The 18,345-nt window shown below is 52.1% G+C and overlaps 1 protein-coding gene across 2 annotated transcripts in view; it reads right to left on the reverse strand.

The window, feature by feature from the left end:
• TICRR (TOPBP1 interacting checkpoint and replication regulator) overlaps positions 1–18,345 on the reverse strand; it is a 42,282-nt gene that overhangs the window by 16,090 nt on the left and 7,847 nt on the right. For both annotated transcript variants that reach the window (XM_050967788.1, XM_050967787.1), the window contains exons 8-15: positions 11,001–11,152; positions 9,475–9,575; positions 9,021–9,114; positions 8,778–8,857; positions 2,529–2,771; positions 1,421–1,517; positions 1,115–1,187; positions 46–192 (exon numbers count right to left, since the gene is read on the reverse strand). In XM_050967788.1, the coding sequence (XP_050823745.1) occupies positions 46–192; positions 1,115–1,187; positions 1,421–1,517; positions 2,529–2,771; positions 8,778–8,857; positions 9,021–9,114; positions 9,475–9,575; positions 11,001–11,152 (987 nt within the window). The remainder of the gene's footprint in view (positions 1–45; positions 193–1,114; positions 1,188–1,420; positions 1,518–2,528; positions 2,772–8,777; positions 8,858–9,020; positions 9,115–9,474; positions 9,576–11,000; positions 11,153–18,345) is intronic.

The raw sequence follows: 18,345 nt of genomic DNA on the forward strand, positions 1-18,345 counted from the left end.
CTTGCAGATCCCAGACATAGGCAATTGCGTAACCTCATATCCCACCTCTACCATCCTCATCAGAGCAGCTGCGTTTGTGCCTCAGGCCTTCCACAGCCGATACTGACTGGCTTCGAGGCATCTTCTTCAGGGACCTTTTTGATGGAGAAAGCATCTCTTCATTGAAGAGGTTCCGTCGCACCTTTGTCACCTCTGAAAGCACGAGAAAGGGCAAAAAGTGAGTAGCTATACCACAAAGGTAATTCTCTCATGGGGCACTGGAGGTAGGAAGAATGTAAACAGACCCGACACTATGAAAGCAAATAACTTTTCTAAGGTGTGAAAAAGCCAAATAACTAAAGAGGTAGTTTGTACTGGTGAAAACAGTCACTATCCATGCCCTTCTCTGAACCCACCCTGGAGTTCTCTTATGAGGATTCCTGTTTATTTACACTTGTCAGATACTTAAGCCTTTTCTATAGGTTACAGTCAAGGAAACCCCAAGAAGGAGAAAGAAGGTAGGTTGAGTTCAAAGCACCAAAAGGATCACGATTAGGACCATGGGAAATATCCACCAAAGAGAATCTGAGCTGCTGCACTGATGGTCGTGGGGTTTGTTACCTTACATTTTACAGAAAACTTGAATTTTGAAACAGACATTACCAAGTTTCTAGTTGCAAAGCTATCCCCCCCGAACACAATATTTATGAGAGCTTTGAGAAGAATGGAGTATGAACTGCCCCCTTCCTCTCAATGGGGTGGTGACTAAAGCCCAATGGTTATTCTATCAAATATCTTTGTGATCCTCTGTGCAGGACATGAGGACAGAAGATCTAAGGAAATCGGAAGATCAAGGGAGACTGACATTTTGTATGTTTTTTGAGACTAAATGGATTTAAATTAGTCACTTTTTATAAAATTATTCAGCAACTTACTCAACAGCCTATCAGCATGTTGAGTGAATTCACTCATGAATGCTAATAGCTTTCCCCAAAGTTTCCACAGACTGCGGGAACATTTCCTGCAGATTTCCTGTCTCTCTATTAGTGGAACACTCCTGGCTCACTATGACGTACAATGAAATCAGCTGTGTGGGGAACCAATCAGCTTTCCATGGAGAAGAAAGTTGTCATACCTTGCACTGCCTCCTTCTGCAGGGGAAGCAGCTGTTGGGCTTTCTCAGTGGCAAAGTAACAGTGAGAGTTTTCCTGAAATGAAAATGTAATAAGTGTGAAACTGCTAGTTTATACTCAAAATCATAAGCGTGAAACATTTAGACAAGAGTTTCAGTTCTCAAAAAATTCTGCTTCAGAATGATTTTGGCCTTGTGCAGCTGATATAAGGCACTTAGGCAAAGAACACATGCACCCACATGTGGTATCACAATGCTGCTGCACCATTATAGCAGATACCCACACCCAATCCTCTAGGAAAGCTTTACCTTTCTGATGGGATTCTTGGGTATCTGGGGAATTTCAATCTGGCGTAAATTCTGCGATGCTTCTGTCATGCTCCTGTGTCTGGCTAATGCATTATTCCTTTAGAAAGGATACAAGAAACGAAGATACAATAAGGACAAATGTAAGTATCAGTTCTACTGATATCGGTTTTTATATGGAACATAACTTGAGTTTGTTTCTAGTGAGGCAGGCAGGTCATATTACAGACTCCATCTGTATTAGGACCGCAAGCTCTTTGGGACAGGACCTTATCTATACTGCAAGGAGCCTTAGAGTTTTTTAATCAAAACACCCAATCACTTCCGCTCAGCCACTGCAACAAGTAATCCAGTCTTGTCTTTAACTCCTCAGGTTCCCATAGAAATATATTGCACAATGTGATTCCTCCACAGAACACACTTATGGACTTGGTATCTGTACAGATTAGTGACACTATTAAAATTGCAGGATATCCCAGAGTATGCAAAACATTTAGCACACATGGAGTTAGACTGCAAATACCTTGCTTGTGTGGGTTTCATTTAACTCCACTGTAGTCTAAGAAATCTGGTGGTGATTTAATTTCTTTTAAAAAATAAACAAACACCAACCTCGGGTATGGAACCCCCCCCAGAAGAGAAATTGGGCAACAGATCACAAAGGCAGGATTCCAGCTCATTTACCTGGCTAATCAATTTACACAATAGGCCATGATTATTCCCATGGAGCATGATTAAGTTGTTTATATCTGGATTAATGACTAATGCTAGTTTTAAAGAAAGTAGTTTGACACATTTTTACCTAATGTGTCTTCTGGGTTTAATTTATGTCAAAGGCCCAAGCCACAATTCTCTCTTACAAGCTCATCACAGCACAGTTCCATTTCCATGGACAAAACAACCATATTCCCAGAAGCATGGCACAGCTTTTAATGTAATTTAACGGACTGAGGGCCTAAATAGCATGAACTAATCCATTAGATACTTACCAAGATCAGCCCTGGTTAGTTATCCAGCAACCGAGCTCACCATGACGGGGACTATAGATTAGATAGTTACTCAGTCACAGGGCTGTGAACAAAATAAAACCCTCTCCCTTAGGAAATACCACCTCCTCTTTTTGGCAGATCTGGTGCGCAGCTCCTCCAACTGATGCGTCTCAGTGCTTAGGGAAGCTGTGCTGTGGGCTGGGACTGATGTCACAGATAGAGGAAGAGTTGGAGATCTGCTATCCAGAGTCATAGAGTCATCACTGAAGAAGTCTGCAGGCAGAACAGATGCCAACTTCGGAGGAATCTGCGTACCCAGACTGTAGTAAAGACCCCCAAGGGTCTTCGGTATGGAGTCCATATATCTAGAAGGTACCACCAGATATACAATATAGATAAGCTTGGCAGAATTCAATTTTTATTTTTACTTTTGACAGATATCAATGTTTATTTTTAAGCATTTTATTTTAATCTATTTAAATTTTCACAATGGGGGAAATTATGGGATGGTCAGACAATTATTTAACAACCGGTACTAAGATTCAAAAAGTTAAAGCTTTATAACTGCTGAACTGCAGCTTGTCAAAATAGCCTTAAATCAAATTTTAATAAGTTCTCAAACAGTCTTTTTATTGCTTTGTCTATCTGTAAATTTCAGTTCTTCGAGTGCTTGCTAATATCGATTCCAATTAGGTGTGTGCGCACTGCCAGACAGCTCCCCGGCTCCTGCTATGGTTGAGCTTGTTCTCCCTTCTACGCCGGAGACCTACTCTATGGCAAGGGAGCTCATTTAGATGACGGAGCCGATGCGTCCTCAACCCCCGGCACCGCCGGTGCAGGTTATTCAATTCATCGGCAAGCCAGCCCTGGTAAGGCCTCCATCCGTCGATCCTCCAGAGAGACGTCGTTCCAGATCGCAGTCTCGCAGACGCTCTTGATCACATCGCTCCCGCTCCCAGCGCCGCTCGCAGTCCCGGCACCGCTCTCTATTGTGGTACCGGTCGCACTCGCGGCGCCGCTCAGCATCACGTTCACCGGACAGATACTCCCGGTACCGATCCGGCTCTCGGCACTGATCTCGGTACCGTGTATCCCGCAGTCGCTCCAGGCGACGGGGCTCGAGATCCCGGTCGACCTCCTGGCACCGCTATGGTAGAAGGTCCCGGTCTTGCTCCCGGTACCACTCCGGGATCGAGCGTCCAGAACAGTGCCGTCATCACAGGGCCTCTCAGCACCACCGTGGCCTTCGAGACACACTTCAGTATCATCTCAGGCCAGAAGTGCATCATACCATCCGGAGGGTGACTGATGTCCCCAGCCACTATCCAGAGAGACAAAGCCACGAACAAGGGCCTCATCACTGGTCCTTCTGGACAACATGGGCATACCAACAGGCCCAAGGTGCCCCAACGCTCGGCCCCCTCAGAACACCGGGTACCAGAGGCGACAGTGAGCCGCCCTCCCCCTACAGGCACGGATGAGGGTCCAATCCCATCGGTGGGCACAGAGGTTCCACCTGATGCTCCTCCTGTACACAACCCACCTGAGGACCCGTTGGTCCCGGGCCTCTCCTCCTCTTCCTCACCTGATGAGGCGGTAGCAGGAACATCCTCCTCAGGCCCTCTGCCAATCGATCTCAGGGCCCATCAAGACCTCTTGAGGCGGGTGGCCCAGAATATGAATTTGCAGATGGAGGAGGTCACTGAAATAGAGGACCTGGTCATGGACATCTTATCACCTGATGCACCTACTAGAGTGGCGCTCGCGTTCATCCGCACTATACAAGCCAATGCGGATACCATTTGGCAATCCCCAGCTTCAATTCCACCTACAGCTAGGGGAGTAGAGAGGAAATATATGGTCCCCTCAAAGGGGTACGAATACCTCTACACTCATCCACCTCCCTGCTCTCTGGTTGTCCAATCGGTGAACGAACGGGAGCATCATGGCCAACAAGCATCAGCTCCTAAGGCAAAGGAGGCTAGACGTATGGACCTCCTCAGCCGCAAAATATACTCAGTTGGGGGCCTCCAACTTAGGGTGGCAAATCAACAAGCCCTCCTAAGCCGGTAAAATTTTAATACCTGGGTGTCAGTGGGGAAGTTTACAGAGCTTCTTCCCCAGGAGTCCCGTCCAGAGTTTACGGCTCTGCTCGAAGAGGGTAAAAAGGTGGCAAGAACCTCCCTCCAGGCCTCTCTGGATGCCACGAACTCGGCGGCCAGAATTCTGGCAACCGGAGTGACGATGAGGCGTATCTCCTGACTCCAGGCTTCAGGCCTTCCCCCTGAATTGCAGCAGACCATTCAGGATTTACCCTTCGAGGGACAGGGCCTCTTCTCAGACAAAACCGACCCCAGGTTACAAAGCCTTTAGGACAATCGTGTCATAATGCGCTCCCTGGGTATGCACATGCCAGTGACCCAACGAAGGCCCTTCCGGGCCCAGCCACGCTGCCCGTACGACCAGACTAGGCCGCGTTAGGACGCTACCAGAAGGCATGGCAGGGGGAATCGGCAGAGGCATTCTGGCCCTCAAGGATCCCAAAGTCAAGTGCCTCCTAAACCACCAACGGGGCCTAAGCAAAACTTTTGATGGGACGGCCGAGGACGGCTCACCAGTTATCCTACCGGATCCTTCTCCCTCCTTTTTCAACCGCCTCTTGCATTTCCTCCCTGCCTGGTCCCAGCTAACCTCCGATCGTTGGGTCTTTCGCATGGTGGAAACAGGATACTATCTACAGTTTGTTTCAACCCCTCCCTCCCACCCTCCCTACCCGTCCCTCTTCAGGGACCCCTCTCACGAGCAATTCCTCTGGCAAGAGGTCCAGGCGCTCCTAAAGCTGGGAGCCATAGAGGAGGTGCCAAAAGACATGAAGGGCAAGGGGTTCTATTCCCACTACTTTTTAATCCCCAAGGCAAAGGGAGGTCTACGACCAATCCTAGACCTGCGAGAACTCAACAAATTCCTGATAAAGTTGAAGTTCCGCATGGCATCCATGGGGACCATCATCCCATCCCTGGATCCGGGAGACTGGTATGCTGCCCTCGACATGAAGGACGCTTATTTCCACATCGTCATTTATCCACCACACAGATGGTATCTTCGTTTTGTGATCAACCACCAACACTTTCAGTTCACGGTTCTTCCCTTTGGCCTTTCTACAGCTCCAAGGGTCTTCACCAAATGCATGGCTGTAGTAGCCGCCTCCCTCAGGCATCGTTGAGTACACGTCTTCCCATATCTCGAAGACTGACTTATTCGAGGGACTTCTCGGTCACAAGTATCGCAGCACCTGTGCATCGTCAAGAGACCTCTTCGGGAGCTTAGGTCTCATGATCAACACAGAAAAGTCTACTCTCACACCCACGCAGAGAATAGACTTCATCGGCGCTGTTCTGGACTCCCGTTTGGCCAGAGCCTGCCCTCCCCTAGTCTCGTTTTCAAACAATGGCTTCATTAATTCACAGTCTTCAATGCTTTTCGATAACGTTGGTGCGGTCTTGCCTCGGCCTAGTAGGTCACATGGCCTCCTGCACCTTCGTGACCAAGTACGTGAGACTACGTCTCCATCCCTTCCAAACCTGGCTGGCTTCAATATACTGTCCACACAGAGACAGTCTGGATTCGGTGCTCACTATCCCCAGGAAGGTTCTCGACTCCCTCACTTGGTGGTTAGACCCCTCTCTGGTCTGTGCAGGGATGCCATTCCACCCACCGCAACCCTCGGTAGCCCTAACCACAGACGCATCATCTCTGGGTTGGGGTGCCCATCTCAGGAGTCGTCACACTCAAGGCCTCTGGTCACCCCAAGAGCTGTCCCTGCACATCAATGTGAGGGAACTGAGAGCAGTCCGTCTAGCATGCCAGGTGTTTCGGGACCATCTACAAGGCCGTTGTGTATCAGTGTTCACGGACAACACAACAGCCATGTTTTACATAAACAAGTGGGACGGAGCATGCTCCTCTCTTCTCTATCAAGAAGCCATCCACCTCTGGCAATTTTGCATAGCCCACTCTATCGATTTGGTAGCGTCTTTTCTCCCAGGAGTCCAGAACACTCTGGCAGATCACCTCAGCAGGTCTTTCCTGTCTCACGAGTGGTCGATATGCCCGGACGTTATCCATTCTGTTTTCCGGAGGTGGGGCTTTCCCCACATAGACCTCTTTGACTCTCGAGAGAACAGGAAATGCCAGGTGTTCTGCTCCTTCCAAGGATGCTCCCCAGGCTCCCTCTCAGACGCATTCCTGATCCCGTGGAAGAGGCACCTACTTTATGCCTTCCCACCATTTCCGCTCGTCTACAGAGTCTTAGTCAAGCTCCGCAGGGACAGAGCCCACCTGATCCTCATTGCTCCACTGTGGCCGAGGCAGCATTGGTACACCCTGTTGTTCGACCTCTCCGTGGCAGACCTGATCCCCCTGCCACTCTGGCCGGACCTCATAACACAGGACTTTGGCAGGCTTCACCATCCAGACCTGCAATCCCTTCATCTGTCAGCATGTCTGCTACGTGGTTGAGCCTGTCAGAACTGCGTTGTTCCGTCTCGGTACAACAGGTGCTCTTGGGCAGCAGGAAGCCTTCCACAAGGACAACATATCTCTCCAAGTGGAAGCGTTTCTCCCACTGGTGTGCTCAGAGTAACTTAATCCCCGGACAGGTTTCTGTCCCCATTGTCCTGGATTACCTATGGTCCCTCAAAGAGCAGGGCCTGGCGGTCTCTTCTATAAGGGTGCATCTCGCAGCTATTTCAGCCTTCCACACGGGGGAAAGTGGCAGCTCAATCTTTCCTCACCCCATAGCTTCCAGGTTCCTTAAGGGATTGGAGCAGTTGTACCCTCAAGTCAGATGCCCGACGACCCCTACTTGGGATCTCAACTTGGTGCTAGCCAAGCTCATGGGTTCCCCTTTCGAGCCTCCAGCCACCTGCTCACTGCTGTACCTCTCCTGGAAGACAGCCTTCCTTGTCGCTATCACCTCGGCAAGACGAGTATCAGAGCTTCGAGCTTTGACAGTGGTTCCCCCGTATACAGTATTCCACAAGGACAAGGTACAGCTGTGACCACACCCAGCATTCCTCCCTAAGGTGGTGTCTGCCTTTCATGTTAATCAAGACATCTTTCTCTCAGTTTTTTTCCCGAAGCCACATTCATCGCACTGGGAACAACAACTACATGCCTTGGATGTCCGCAGGGCTCTTGCCTTTTAAATGAGTACCAAACCCTTTTGACTGTCACCCCAGCTCTCTGTAGCCGTGGCAGACCGGATGAAAGGCATGCCGGTCTCTTCCCAACGAATTTTGTCTTGGGTGACATCCTGCATCCGAACATGCTATGAATTGGCTCACATTCTGGCTAGCCGTCTCACCGCCCATTCTACTCGGGCGCAAGCCTCATCTGCCGCTTTCCTCGTCCACGTCCCATCCAGGAAATATGTCGCACTGCTACCTGGTCTTCCATTCACACCTTTGCCTCACACTACGCATTGGTTCAGCAGTCCAGAGATGATGCAGCCTTTGGCTCAGCAGTTTTGCATTCCGCAATGTCTCACTCTGACCCCACCGCCTAGGTAAGGCTTGGGAATCACCTAATTGGAATTGATATGAGCAAGCACTCGAAGAAGAAAAGACGGTTACTCACCTTTGTAACTGCTGTTCTTCGAGATGTGTTGCTCATATCCATTCCAAACCCGCCCTTCTTCCCTACTGTCGGAGTAGCCGGCAAGAAGGAACTGAGAGGCGGTTGGGCCAGCAGGGGTATATATCCGGCGCCATAGCGGCGCCACTTTAGTGGGTGCCCAGCTGACCCACCGAGTGTTGCTAGGGTAAAAATCTTCCGACGAACGTGCACACAGTGCGTGCACACCTAATTGGAAGGGATATGAGCAATACATCTCGAAGAACAACAGTTACAAAGGTGAGTAACCATCTTTTAAGATCCATGTAAATATTTCTCATCAATTTGTGTGCCTATGGTGAAATCAGCACTCACTGGGGAAAAAATAATTTAACCCTTCCAAGCCTAAATACAACATGTCAAACACACAATAGGTAGTAAAAACCACAAAATCCACCCCTGAGAGATTTCACTTCCAACTTTTGTACCTGTCCCTTTATCATGCCTTAAAATTCTACTCGCCCTAGGCAAATAGCCGTTTTTGATGGGCAAGTAAAATATCACGTATCTTTTCTTTAACAATCAGGATAAAGTATGGCAAGTGGATTGCATCTGAGCTAGTACATTTTCATGACAGTTTTACAAAGCTACCTGAAATCCATGCTCAAAAGTTTGCCATTTACTTATGACAGGTACCTAACCAAGCCTATATTCCAGTGATAACATTTAATATTTAATCATCACCATAAAGCACTTACGATACTAAGACTTCCTCAAGAAACTTTGTAAGGTACCCTGGGTCTTCAGTGAGACACAAAATGCGCAGCATATCGGTCATCTGTAAGAGAAGATCAGATGGGGAGAAGTGTCATAGATCAAACACTCCAAGACCAGCGTTATGGTGTGAGCAAAGAAAATTGGGTTGGGAAAGTTACATGTTCCAGATCAACATTTCCATTTCCATTCCCATCTAGAAGTCCAGCCCAGCCCTATTTACTTGCCTCCTCCACCAGTTGCTCCATTTCATCTGTGCTGCTCTGTAGCGACGGACACTGCAGACACATCTCAAGGCGCAGAAATACCTGAAGCTGACACCTACACAGAAACAGTAAGTAATTTATTACCATTCTTTCTAGTCAAACAGTCACATTCATGTTACTGCTCACTGACTAGAGCATTCAAAGATTGGGGGAGTAGGAGGGGGTTATTAATACAAAATTCATTTGGTTAGTTTTCTTTCCTTAAAAGGAGTGACATGCTCTCAAACACTGTAGTATCTTGCTGTAGTAAAGCTTTCACTGCAGTGGATATTCACTCACTTTGATACAGAAATTATCCCAGAAGATTTGCCCATAGTAATACAGCTCTAGTTGTACTGCAAAATGATCTCTAAAATAGCTAATCAAAATGGCAGTGGTTTTTAAGTTGCAGTAAATAGAATAATGTGCCTCATACTCTCTGACTTTGGTTTCCTTGTCAGGATTGACATCATACTGTTGTCGGAGGGTTTTGCTGGTCTTCAGGAGATGACTTCGGACTCTGTCCAGACAGGCCACCTGCAAATACACAGAAACATAGCACAGGGGCTCCAAGGTACTTTTTCTCTCATCATGCAGCAAGTTCTCGTTCTAACTTGTTCCATACTATGGAAAACAACTCAATAAAAAAATCCAGGGCTTGAAGCTAGTAAAGTAGTACAAGAATGTACAATAAGGAGTAATGGGATGAAGATAAGCAAGGAAAACTTAGACTAGCAGGAAAACCTGCCTGAGACACATCAGTTAGACCAGTGGTTCTCATCCTATTTACCATTGTGGGCCACATATGCAGCTCTGTGTGTGTTATGTGGGCCTCAGCCACAAAGTATATACACAACCTGTATAGCCCTGAGGAAGTCACACTGGCCACAGCTATGTGCTGATTGGGCCACAGGCTGAGAACAGCAGACAGTAGAATAATTTCCCAACAGATGCGGCAGACATTTTAGTGGGAGGAGATTAAAAAAAAAGCCACCGCCACTTGTGGCAAACAATCCTGCACTGGCCTCTGGCAAAGGAAGAACTAAGTGTGACAACAGGCCTTTTCCATCTCTAATGTTTATGAATAATCTGGTGTGTCTGAAAGGAAACCAATTCAATATCATTGCAGTTCATCCACACATGTGGGTTTATCTGTACTAAAATGTAGCTAATGTAAGCACTAAGAGGCAGGAAAGTGTGCAGACATAGATCTGGTTTTGACTGGAGGATCCTCAAAAGAATTTTGGAATTTTGTATCTCCCCCTTCAATCATTTGTGAACTGACCAATTTTTGTTTCTAAATAACCTTATGAACCCACAACTCTCCAACTGTTGCTTCAAATATGAACTTAAATACATTTTCTTTTGAATCAGTACCAAATCAGTTTTTAGTTTACAATTTTCCAGAGAACTCCATGGCAGTACAGTGGAGTCGCATCATAGGCGCATTTAACTTACGCGATTTTAACTATACGTGCTCAGCAAAAAAAACAAAAAAAGAGAAAAATAACAATTTAAATACTGTACCTGTAGTGTAGGCAATTCCACCCGCCATTCCACTCAATGAGCGTTTGACTATACACAATTTTTGCCTTACGCGCTGACTTTAGAACCTAACCCCCGCGTAAGATGCGACTCCCTTGTACATTTCTTATAACTGTCTGATTCTTGTATAAATGAGCCAGTTCAGGCAGAAGAGCTCAGGTTTGTGTGAGCGCACGTGAACTGGCTCATTAACACACACACACACACACACAATGAAATAATTCTAGGATTTAGTGAGTTTTTCTTAAATCTCATACTTCAGCCGTGATCCTGGCATGTAATTTTAACCAAACACATATCTCTAGAGTTTTAGAGCCTGGAGACATAGATCTTTATCCACATATGGAAATAACTGGAGAGACCTGTGTCACTGAAAGCACAGCCTCAGCATATGCATTTGTCAACAGATTTGCCTACCTCTCTTTCTTTGGCATCTTTTGGTTTCAGAAAGCTTTTAATAGCTGTGACCATATTCCGTGCACACACAAACATCAGAAATTCTCCATTAACTACAGCTTCTTGGTAATTTGCAGTTAAATGGGAAAGCATCTCCTCCTCAGTTTTGAAATCTGCAAGGTAAGCAGAGCAAACTAACTCTAAGCAAGAGGTAACGAATGGGCAGATACAGCTGTCCTTTCCAATAACCAGGCCCATGTAACAGAGTGAGATTGTAACAGCAGTTCTTCTTCGAGTGATTGCTCACATCCATTCCAGTTAGGTGTGCGCGCCGCGCGTGCACGTTCATCGGAAACTTTTTACCCTAGCAACTCCAATGGGCCGGCAGGTCGCCCCCTGGAGTGGCGCCGCCATGGCGCTCAATATATATCCCTGCCGGCCCACCCGCTCCTCAGTTCCTTCTTACCGCCGTGTCGGTCGTTGGAACTGTGGAGCGCGGCATAGCTGTCCTCCACGTCCCTAGCTCTCCTTGTTATCTCTAGTTATCTCTCGTTATTGTTATAATTGTTAGTTAGAATGTTAAGTATAGATAGTAGTAATTAAGTGTAAATAGTTGTTCGCCGGGGGCTCTAGCCCTTCCCGGCACCCGGCACCGGGCTCATGCCTGGTTCGCCGGGCTTCAAGCAGTGTGCGGCCTGCAAGAAGCCTATGCCTACCAGCGACCCCCACGACGCGTGCCTGAAGTGCCTGGGGGAATCGCACAGATCGGACAAGTGCCGCATCTGCAAGGCTTTTAAGCCAAGGACAAAAAAGGAGAGAGATCAAAGACTCCGGACTCTCCTTATGGAGGCGGCACTTGACCCGGCGGCTTCGCAGGCCGTGATCTCGGCGCCGGCACCGGATCGTGCCGGCACCGGAAAGACTCCCCGGCACCGGGTGCAGAACCAAGACTGTCAGCGTCTGCTACTCCGGCCAGGCAGACCCGACTGGAGTGCCCGGCCTCAACATCGGCCGCGGCGCCGCCGGCACCGTCGACTCCGGGCCCGGCGGGTCCGTCGAGTCCGGTGCCGCCAAGCTCCCCCATAAGGTCTGGGGTTGAGATATTGGTCCCATCCACGCCGGAGACCTTCGCCTCGGCACGGGACCTCATTGCCTTGACAGAGCCTACTCAGCTGCCACCCCCGGTACCTCCGGTGCGGGTCGCATCTAGAGGGAAGCCCATGATGTCGGCACCGTCTCGGGACTCGCGCTCGCGGTCCAGGTCCCGACGTCACAGCAGGTCGAGATCTCATCGCCGCTCGCAGTCCCGGCACCGCTCCCCTCGGCGGTACCGGTCGCACTCGCGGCACCGGTCGACCTCAAGGCGGTCGCGGTCTGACTCCAGCCGCCGATACCGGCACCGTGACTCCAGGAGCCAGTCCCGCCGTCACTCGCCGCACCGGTCGACCTCCCGGCACCGAAGCGGCGGCCGGTCCCGGTCCCGATCCCGGCACCGAAGCGGCGGCCGGTCCCGGTCCCGATCCCGGCACCGAAGCGGCGGCTGGTCCCGGTCCCGATCCCCGGCACCGAAGCGGCGGCTGGTCCCGGTCCCGATCCCCGGCACCGAGAAGATCGTCGCTGCCAACCCGCACAGACCCTTACCAGCCAGGGTTGGCCCCGCCGTGGCCTTCTAGACAGCCATCGGTCTCCTCACAAACGGACAGTGGGTATGCGCTGGGCACCGACCGGCAGGCGGCGCTCTTTCAGGACCCGCCACAACACGACCAAGGCCCGCAGCAGTGGGGGTTTTGGACCCCATGGGCATACCATCAAGCCCAGGGCCCCCAACAGCCTCCTGCTAGGCCTGCGACGGCGGAGCACAGGGTGCCGGAAGCCTCGTTGTCTCGCCCCCCTCCCTCCCCGGATGGAGAGGAAGGGTCCAAGCAGCAAGACTCCGCTCTGGCTCCTGAGACAGAGGCGAGGGCCGAGGGGGACCCCCCATTAGACACTTTCTTGCCGGGGGTCTCCTCATCCTCCTCCCCTGATGAAGCAGTGGCTGGCACCTCCTCCAATAGCCCCCCCCCCGCTGGATCTCAGGGCGCACCAAGACCTCCTCAGGCGAGTAGCTCAGAATCTGAGCCTACAAGCCGAGGAGGTCTCGGAAATCGAGGATCCGATTATTACCATCCTCTCATCGGATGCTCCCACCAGGGTCGCCCTACCCTTCATAAGGACCATCCAGGCCAACGCCAATACTATCTGGCAGTCACCGGCCTCCATCCCCCCCTACGGCGAGGGGTGTCGAGAGGAAGTACATGGCCCCCTCTAAAGGCTATGAGTACCTCCATATCCACCCGACACCGTGTTCCCTGGTGGTACAGTCGGTAAATGACAGCGAGCGTCATGGGCAGGAAGCTCCAGCCCCCAAATCCAGGGAGGCCAGGCGAATGGACCTCCTTGGACGCAAAGTATACTCGGCTGGGGCGCTGCAGCTCAGGGTTTCGAACCAACAAGCCCTGCTCAGCAGGTACGCTTTCAACTCATGGGTGGCAGCGGACAAATTTAAAGAGCTGCTGCCGCAAGACGCCCGCCAGGAATTTGCAGCCATCCTGGATGAGGGCAAGAAGGTTGCACGTACATCATTGCAAGCTTCTTTGGACGCTGCAGACTCGGCTGCCCGCACCCTCGCTTCGGGGGTAACGATGCGCCGTATCTCCTGGCTGCAGGTCTCTGGCCTTCCTCCGGAGCTCCAACATACCATCCAGGACCTCCCGTTCGAAGGCCAGGGCCTGTTTTCCGAAAAGACAGACCCCAGACTTAAGAGTCTAAAGGACAATCGGGTCATTATGCGCTCCCTCGGGATGCACACACCGGGAACGCAGCGCAGACCCTTCCGGCCTCAGCAGCAGCAGCAGCGCAGGCCATATTCCCAGTTCCGCCAACGGCAGGACCTTAATAGGCGCCGTGGCAGGAATGGAAGGCGCAGGCATTCGGGGAACCAAGGGGGGCAGAACCAAGGCTCCTCTAAGCCCCCGCCTGGACCCAAGCCTTCATTTTGAAGGTGCGCCCGAGGGCGCAGTAACAGTTTCCCCCACGGATCCTTCCCCCCCGTTTTCCAACCGCCTTTCGTTTTTCCTCCCGGCGTGGACCCAAATAACATCGGACCGCTGGGTCTTACGCACGGTGCAGACGGGATACCGCCTGCAGTTTATATCATTTCCTCCTTCCCGCCCCCCTTCCTCGTCCCTCTTCAGGGACCCCTCTCACGAGCAATTCCTTCGACAGGAGGTACAGACGCTCCTCAACAAAGGAGCTATAGAGGTGGTTCCGTAAAACGAGAAAGGCAAGGGGTTTTATTCCCGTTACTTTCTGATCCCCAAGGCCAAGGGAGGCCTCAGGCCTATCCTCGACTTGCGAGAGCTCAACAAGTACCTGGTGAAGTTGAAGTTCCGCATGGTATCCCTGGGGACCATTATCCCATCCCTGGATCCGGGAGACTGGTACGCCGCCCTCGACATGCAGGACGCTTATTTTCACATTGCCATTTGGCCACACCACAGACGTTTCCTTCGTTTCGTGGTGGGCCCCTTTCACTACCAATTTGCAGTCCTCCCATTTGGCCTTTCTACGGCCCCGAGAGTATTTACAAAATGCATGGCAGTTGTTGTGGCACATCTTCGACGCAGTCGTATCCACGTGTTCCCTTACCTAGACGATTGGTTAATTCGGGGCACGTCGGAACGGCAAGTTTGCAGCCACGTCCGCGTGATCACCGGCCTGTTTGCTACTTTGGGCCTCTTGATCAACATGGACAAGTCCACCCTGATTCCCACGCAGAGGGTGGAGTTCATCGGGGCCGTCCTGGACGCCACCGTGGCCAGGGCTCTTCTGCCGTTGCCGAGGTTCCAGGCATTGTCGGCGATCGTTCAACGACTGCGGGCAGCCCCCTTGACATCAGTGCGGACATGTCTAGCCCTGTTAGGCCACATGGCAGCATGCACGTTTGTGACCGGTTATGCTCGGCTCCGCATGAGGCCCCTCCAGTTGTGGCTCATCGAACATTACCGGCCGGCAAGGCAGCCGCTAGACATGCTGATCACGATCCCCCAAGGGGTGTTAGATTCTCTCGACTGGTGGCTAGACCAGTCCGTACTGTGTGCGGGGCTCCCTTTCCACCCACCTCAGCCCTCGGTGTCCCTGACAACGGATGCCTCAGACCTAGGCTGGGGGGCCCACCTGGGAACCCTGAGAACGCAGGGCCTGTGGTCCCCGCAGGAGGTGAGGTTGCACATCAACATGCGGGAGTTGAGAGCGGTCCGCCTTGCTTGTCAAACTTTCTGCCATCAGCTTCAAGGTCGTTGTGTCGCGGTGTTTACCGACAACACGACGACCATGTACTATGTCAACAAGCAGGGCGGCACCAGATCCTCTCCCCTGTGTCACGAGGCGATGCGACTCTGGGACTTTTGTGTAGCCCATTCCATTCACCTCATGGCTTCCTTCCTCCCCGGAGTACGGAACACGCTGGCGGATCACTTGAGCAGATCCTTCCTATCGCACGAGTGGTCCCTTCGCCCGGACGTCGCTCTCTCCATCTTCCAGAGGTGGGGTTATCCCCGTGTGGACCTCTTCGCGTCCGGGGGGAACAAGAAGTGCCAGGCGTTCTGCTCCTTTCAGGGCAGGGAGCCCGGGTCGATAGCGGATGCCTTCCTTATTCCGTGGTCGACCCACTTGTACTACGCGTTTCCCCCGTTTCCTCTGGTTCACAAGGTCCTTCTGAAGGTGCGCAGGGACAGGGCTCGCGTGATCATGGTAGCCCCGGCGTGGCCCAGGCAGCATTGGTACCCCATGCTGCTGGACCTGGCCATAGCCGACGCAGTTCCCCTGCCCCTTCACCCGGACCTGATTACCCAGGAGCACGGGACCCTCTGTCACCCAGACCTGCAGTCGCTGCACCTAGCGGCGTGGTTCCTGCGTGGCTGACCGGCTCTGAACTGCGCTGCTCCACACCGGTGAGGGAGGTGCTTTTGGGCAGCAGGAAGCCTTCCACGAGAGCGACATACTCGGCCAAGTGGAAGCGTTTCTCCTGTTGGTGCGTGGAGAGAGATCTCCGCCCTATGGAAGTTTCGGTGGCCAATATCTTAGACTACGTTTGGTCCCTCAAACAGCAGGGTCTGGCGATATCGTCGTTGCGGGTCCACCTGGCAGCTATCTCCACCTTTCACCCGGGTGCGGATGGTCGCTCTGTTTTTTCTCACCCGACGGTGTCTAGATTCCTTAAGGGACTGGAACGTTTATACCCTAACGTCCGACTCCCTGCTCCAACCTGGGATCTTAACTTGGTGTTGTCTCGGCTCATGGGACCCCCCTTTGAGCCGTTAGCTACTTGCTCCCTGCTTTACCTCTCTTGGAAGACTGCCTTTTTAGTAGCTATCACCTCAGCTAGGCGGGTGTCGGAACTCCGGGCCCTTGTGGTGGACCCCCCGTATACAGTCTTCCACAAAGATAAGGTGCAGCTGAGGCCACACCCTGCCTTTCTCCCCAAGGTAGTCTCGTCCTTCCACATCAGCCAAGAGATATTCCTTCCGGTTTTTTTCCCGAAACCTCACTCCTCAGGCAGGGAGCAGCAGCTCCACTCGCTTGATGTCCGTAGGGCTCTCGCGTTCTATGTGGAGAGGACCAAGCCCTTCCGCAAATCCCCCCAGCTTTTCGTGGCGGTAGTGGACCGCATGAAGGGACTTCCTATCTCCTCCCAGAGGTTATCCTCATGGGTAACGTCCTGTATCAGGACCTGCTATGACTTGGCCCACGTCCCTACGGGCCGGGTGACTGCGCATTCTACCAGGGCGCAGGCGTCGTCGCTGGCTTTCCTCGCCCGTGTGCCCATCCAGGAAATCTGTCGGGCAGCGACCTGGTCATCGGTCCACACTTTTGCTTCCCACTACGCCCTGGTCCAGCAGTCAAGAGAGGATGCGTCCTTCGGATCTGCAGTGCTCCATGCCGCTACTTCTCACTCCGACCCCACCGCCTAGGTATGGCTTGGGATTCACCTAACTGGAATGGATGTGAGCAATCACTCGAAGAAGAAAAGACGGTTACTCACCTTTGTAACTGTTGTTCTTCGAGATGTGTTGCTCACATCCATTCCACACCCGCCCTCCTTCCCCACTGTCGGAGTAGCCGGCAAGAAGGAACTGAGGAGCGGGTGGGCCGGCAGGGATATATATTGAGCGCCATGGCGGCGCCACTCCAGGGGGCGACCTGCCGGCCCACTGGAGTTGCTAGGGTAAAAAGTTTCCAACGAACGTGCACGCGCGGCGCGCACACCTAACTGGAATGGATGTGAGCAACACATCTCGAAGAACAACAGTTACAAAGGTGAGTAACCGTCTTTTCTCTTGCAACATGACGATCAGGCCAACAGAAGATTTACGAAAGAAGTCCCTCAGAAATCCTCAACTCAGACCCAAGACAGGTGAACCGATAAAGCTCTTAGACCTTCTCAGACCAAAACAGGCTTCCAGACTACCTCTAATATGCCAGTGACAGACACCAAGCCCCAAGGGCAGCAAGGCCCTGAAAGACCCAGTGTCTGGAGTGGCAGGCGCTATGCTAACCTCCCCACATGTACACAGGACTATTCCTAAACATCAGGAACGGGCAAACTTTTTGGCCTGAGGGCCACATCGGGTTTTGGAAATTGTATGGAGGGCCAGTTAGGGGAGCCTGTGCCTCCCCAAACAGCCAGGCATGGCCTGGCCCTGCCCCCTATTCAACCCCCACTGCCCCCCGGACTCCTGCCCCATCCACACATCCCCTGCTCCCTGTCCCGACAGCCCCCAGAACCCCTGTCTCTGACTGCCCCCCGCTACCACATTCAACCCCTCCTCTCATTTCTGATGCACCCCCCCCGGGACCCCTGCCCCATCCAACTACCCCTTCTCCCTGTCCCCTGATCGCCCCCGCCCCCCATCCAACCTCCTCTCCTTCCTGACTGCCCCCCCCAGATCCCTGCCACCATTCAAACCCCTATTCCCCCCCACCCCAACCTCTATCCACAACCCCGCCCCAGACCACCACCCTGAACTCCCCTGCCCTCTATCCAACTCTCCCTGCCCCATTACCGCACTGCCTGGAGCACCGATGGCTGGCAGCACTACAGCCACACCGCCCAGCTGGAGCTAGCCACGCCACAGCACGGCACAGAGCACCAGGTCAGGCCGGGCTCTGAAGCTGCGCTGCCCCAGGAGCTTGCAGCCCCGCTACCCACAGCATTGCGCCAGCGGCACAGTGAGCTGAGGCTGTAGGGAACAGTGGGGGGAAGGGCTGGGAGTTAGCCTCTCAGGCAGGAGCTCAGGGGCTGGGCAGGAGGGTCCCGTGGGCCAGA

Source organism: Gopherus flavomarginatus, chromosome 9 (genome assembly GCF_025201925.1).
Source record: "Gopherus flavomarginatus isolate rGopFla2 chromosome 9, rGopFla2.mat.asm, whole genome shotgun sequence".
Classification (NCBI taxonomy): domain Eukaryota; kingdom Metazoa; phylum Chordata; order Testudines; family Testudinidae; genus Gopherus; species Gopherus flavomarginatus.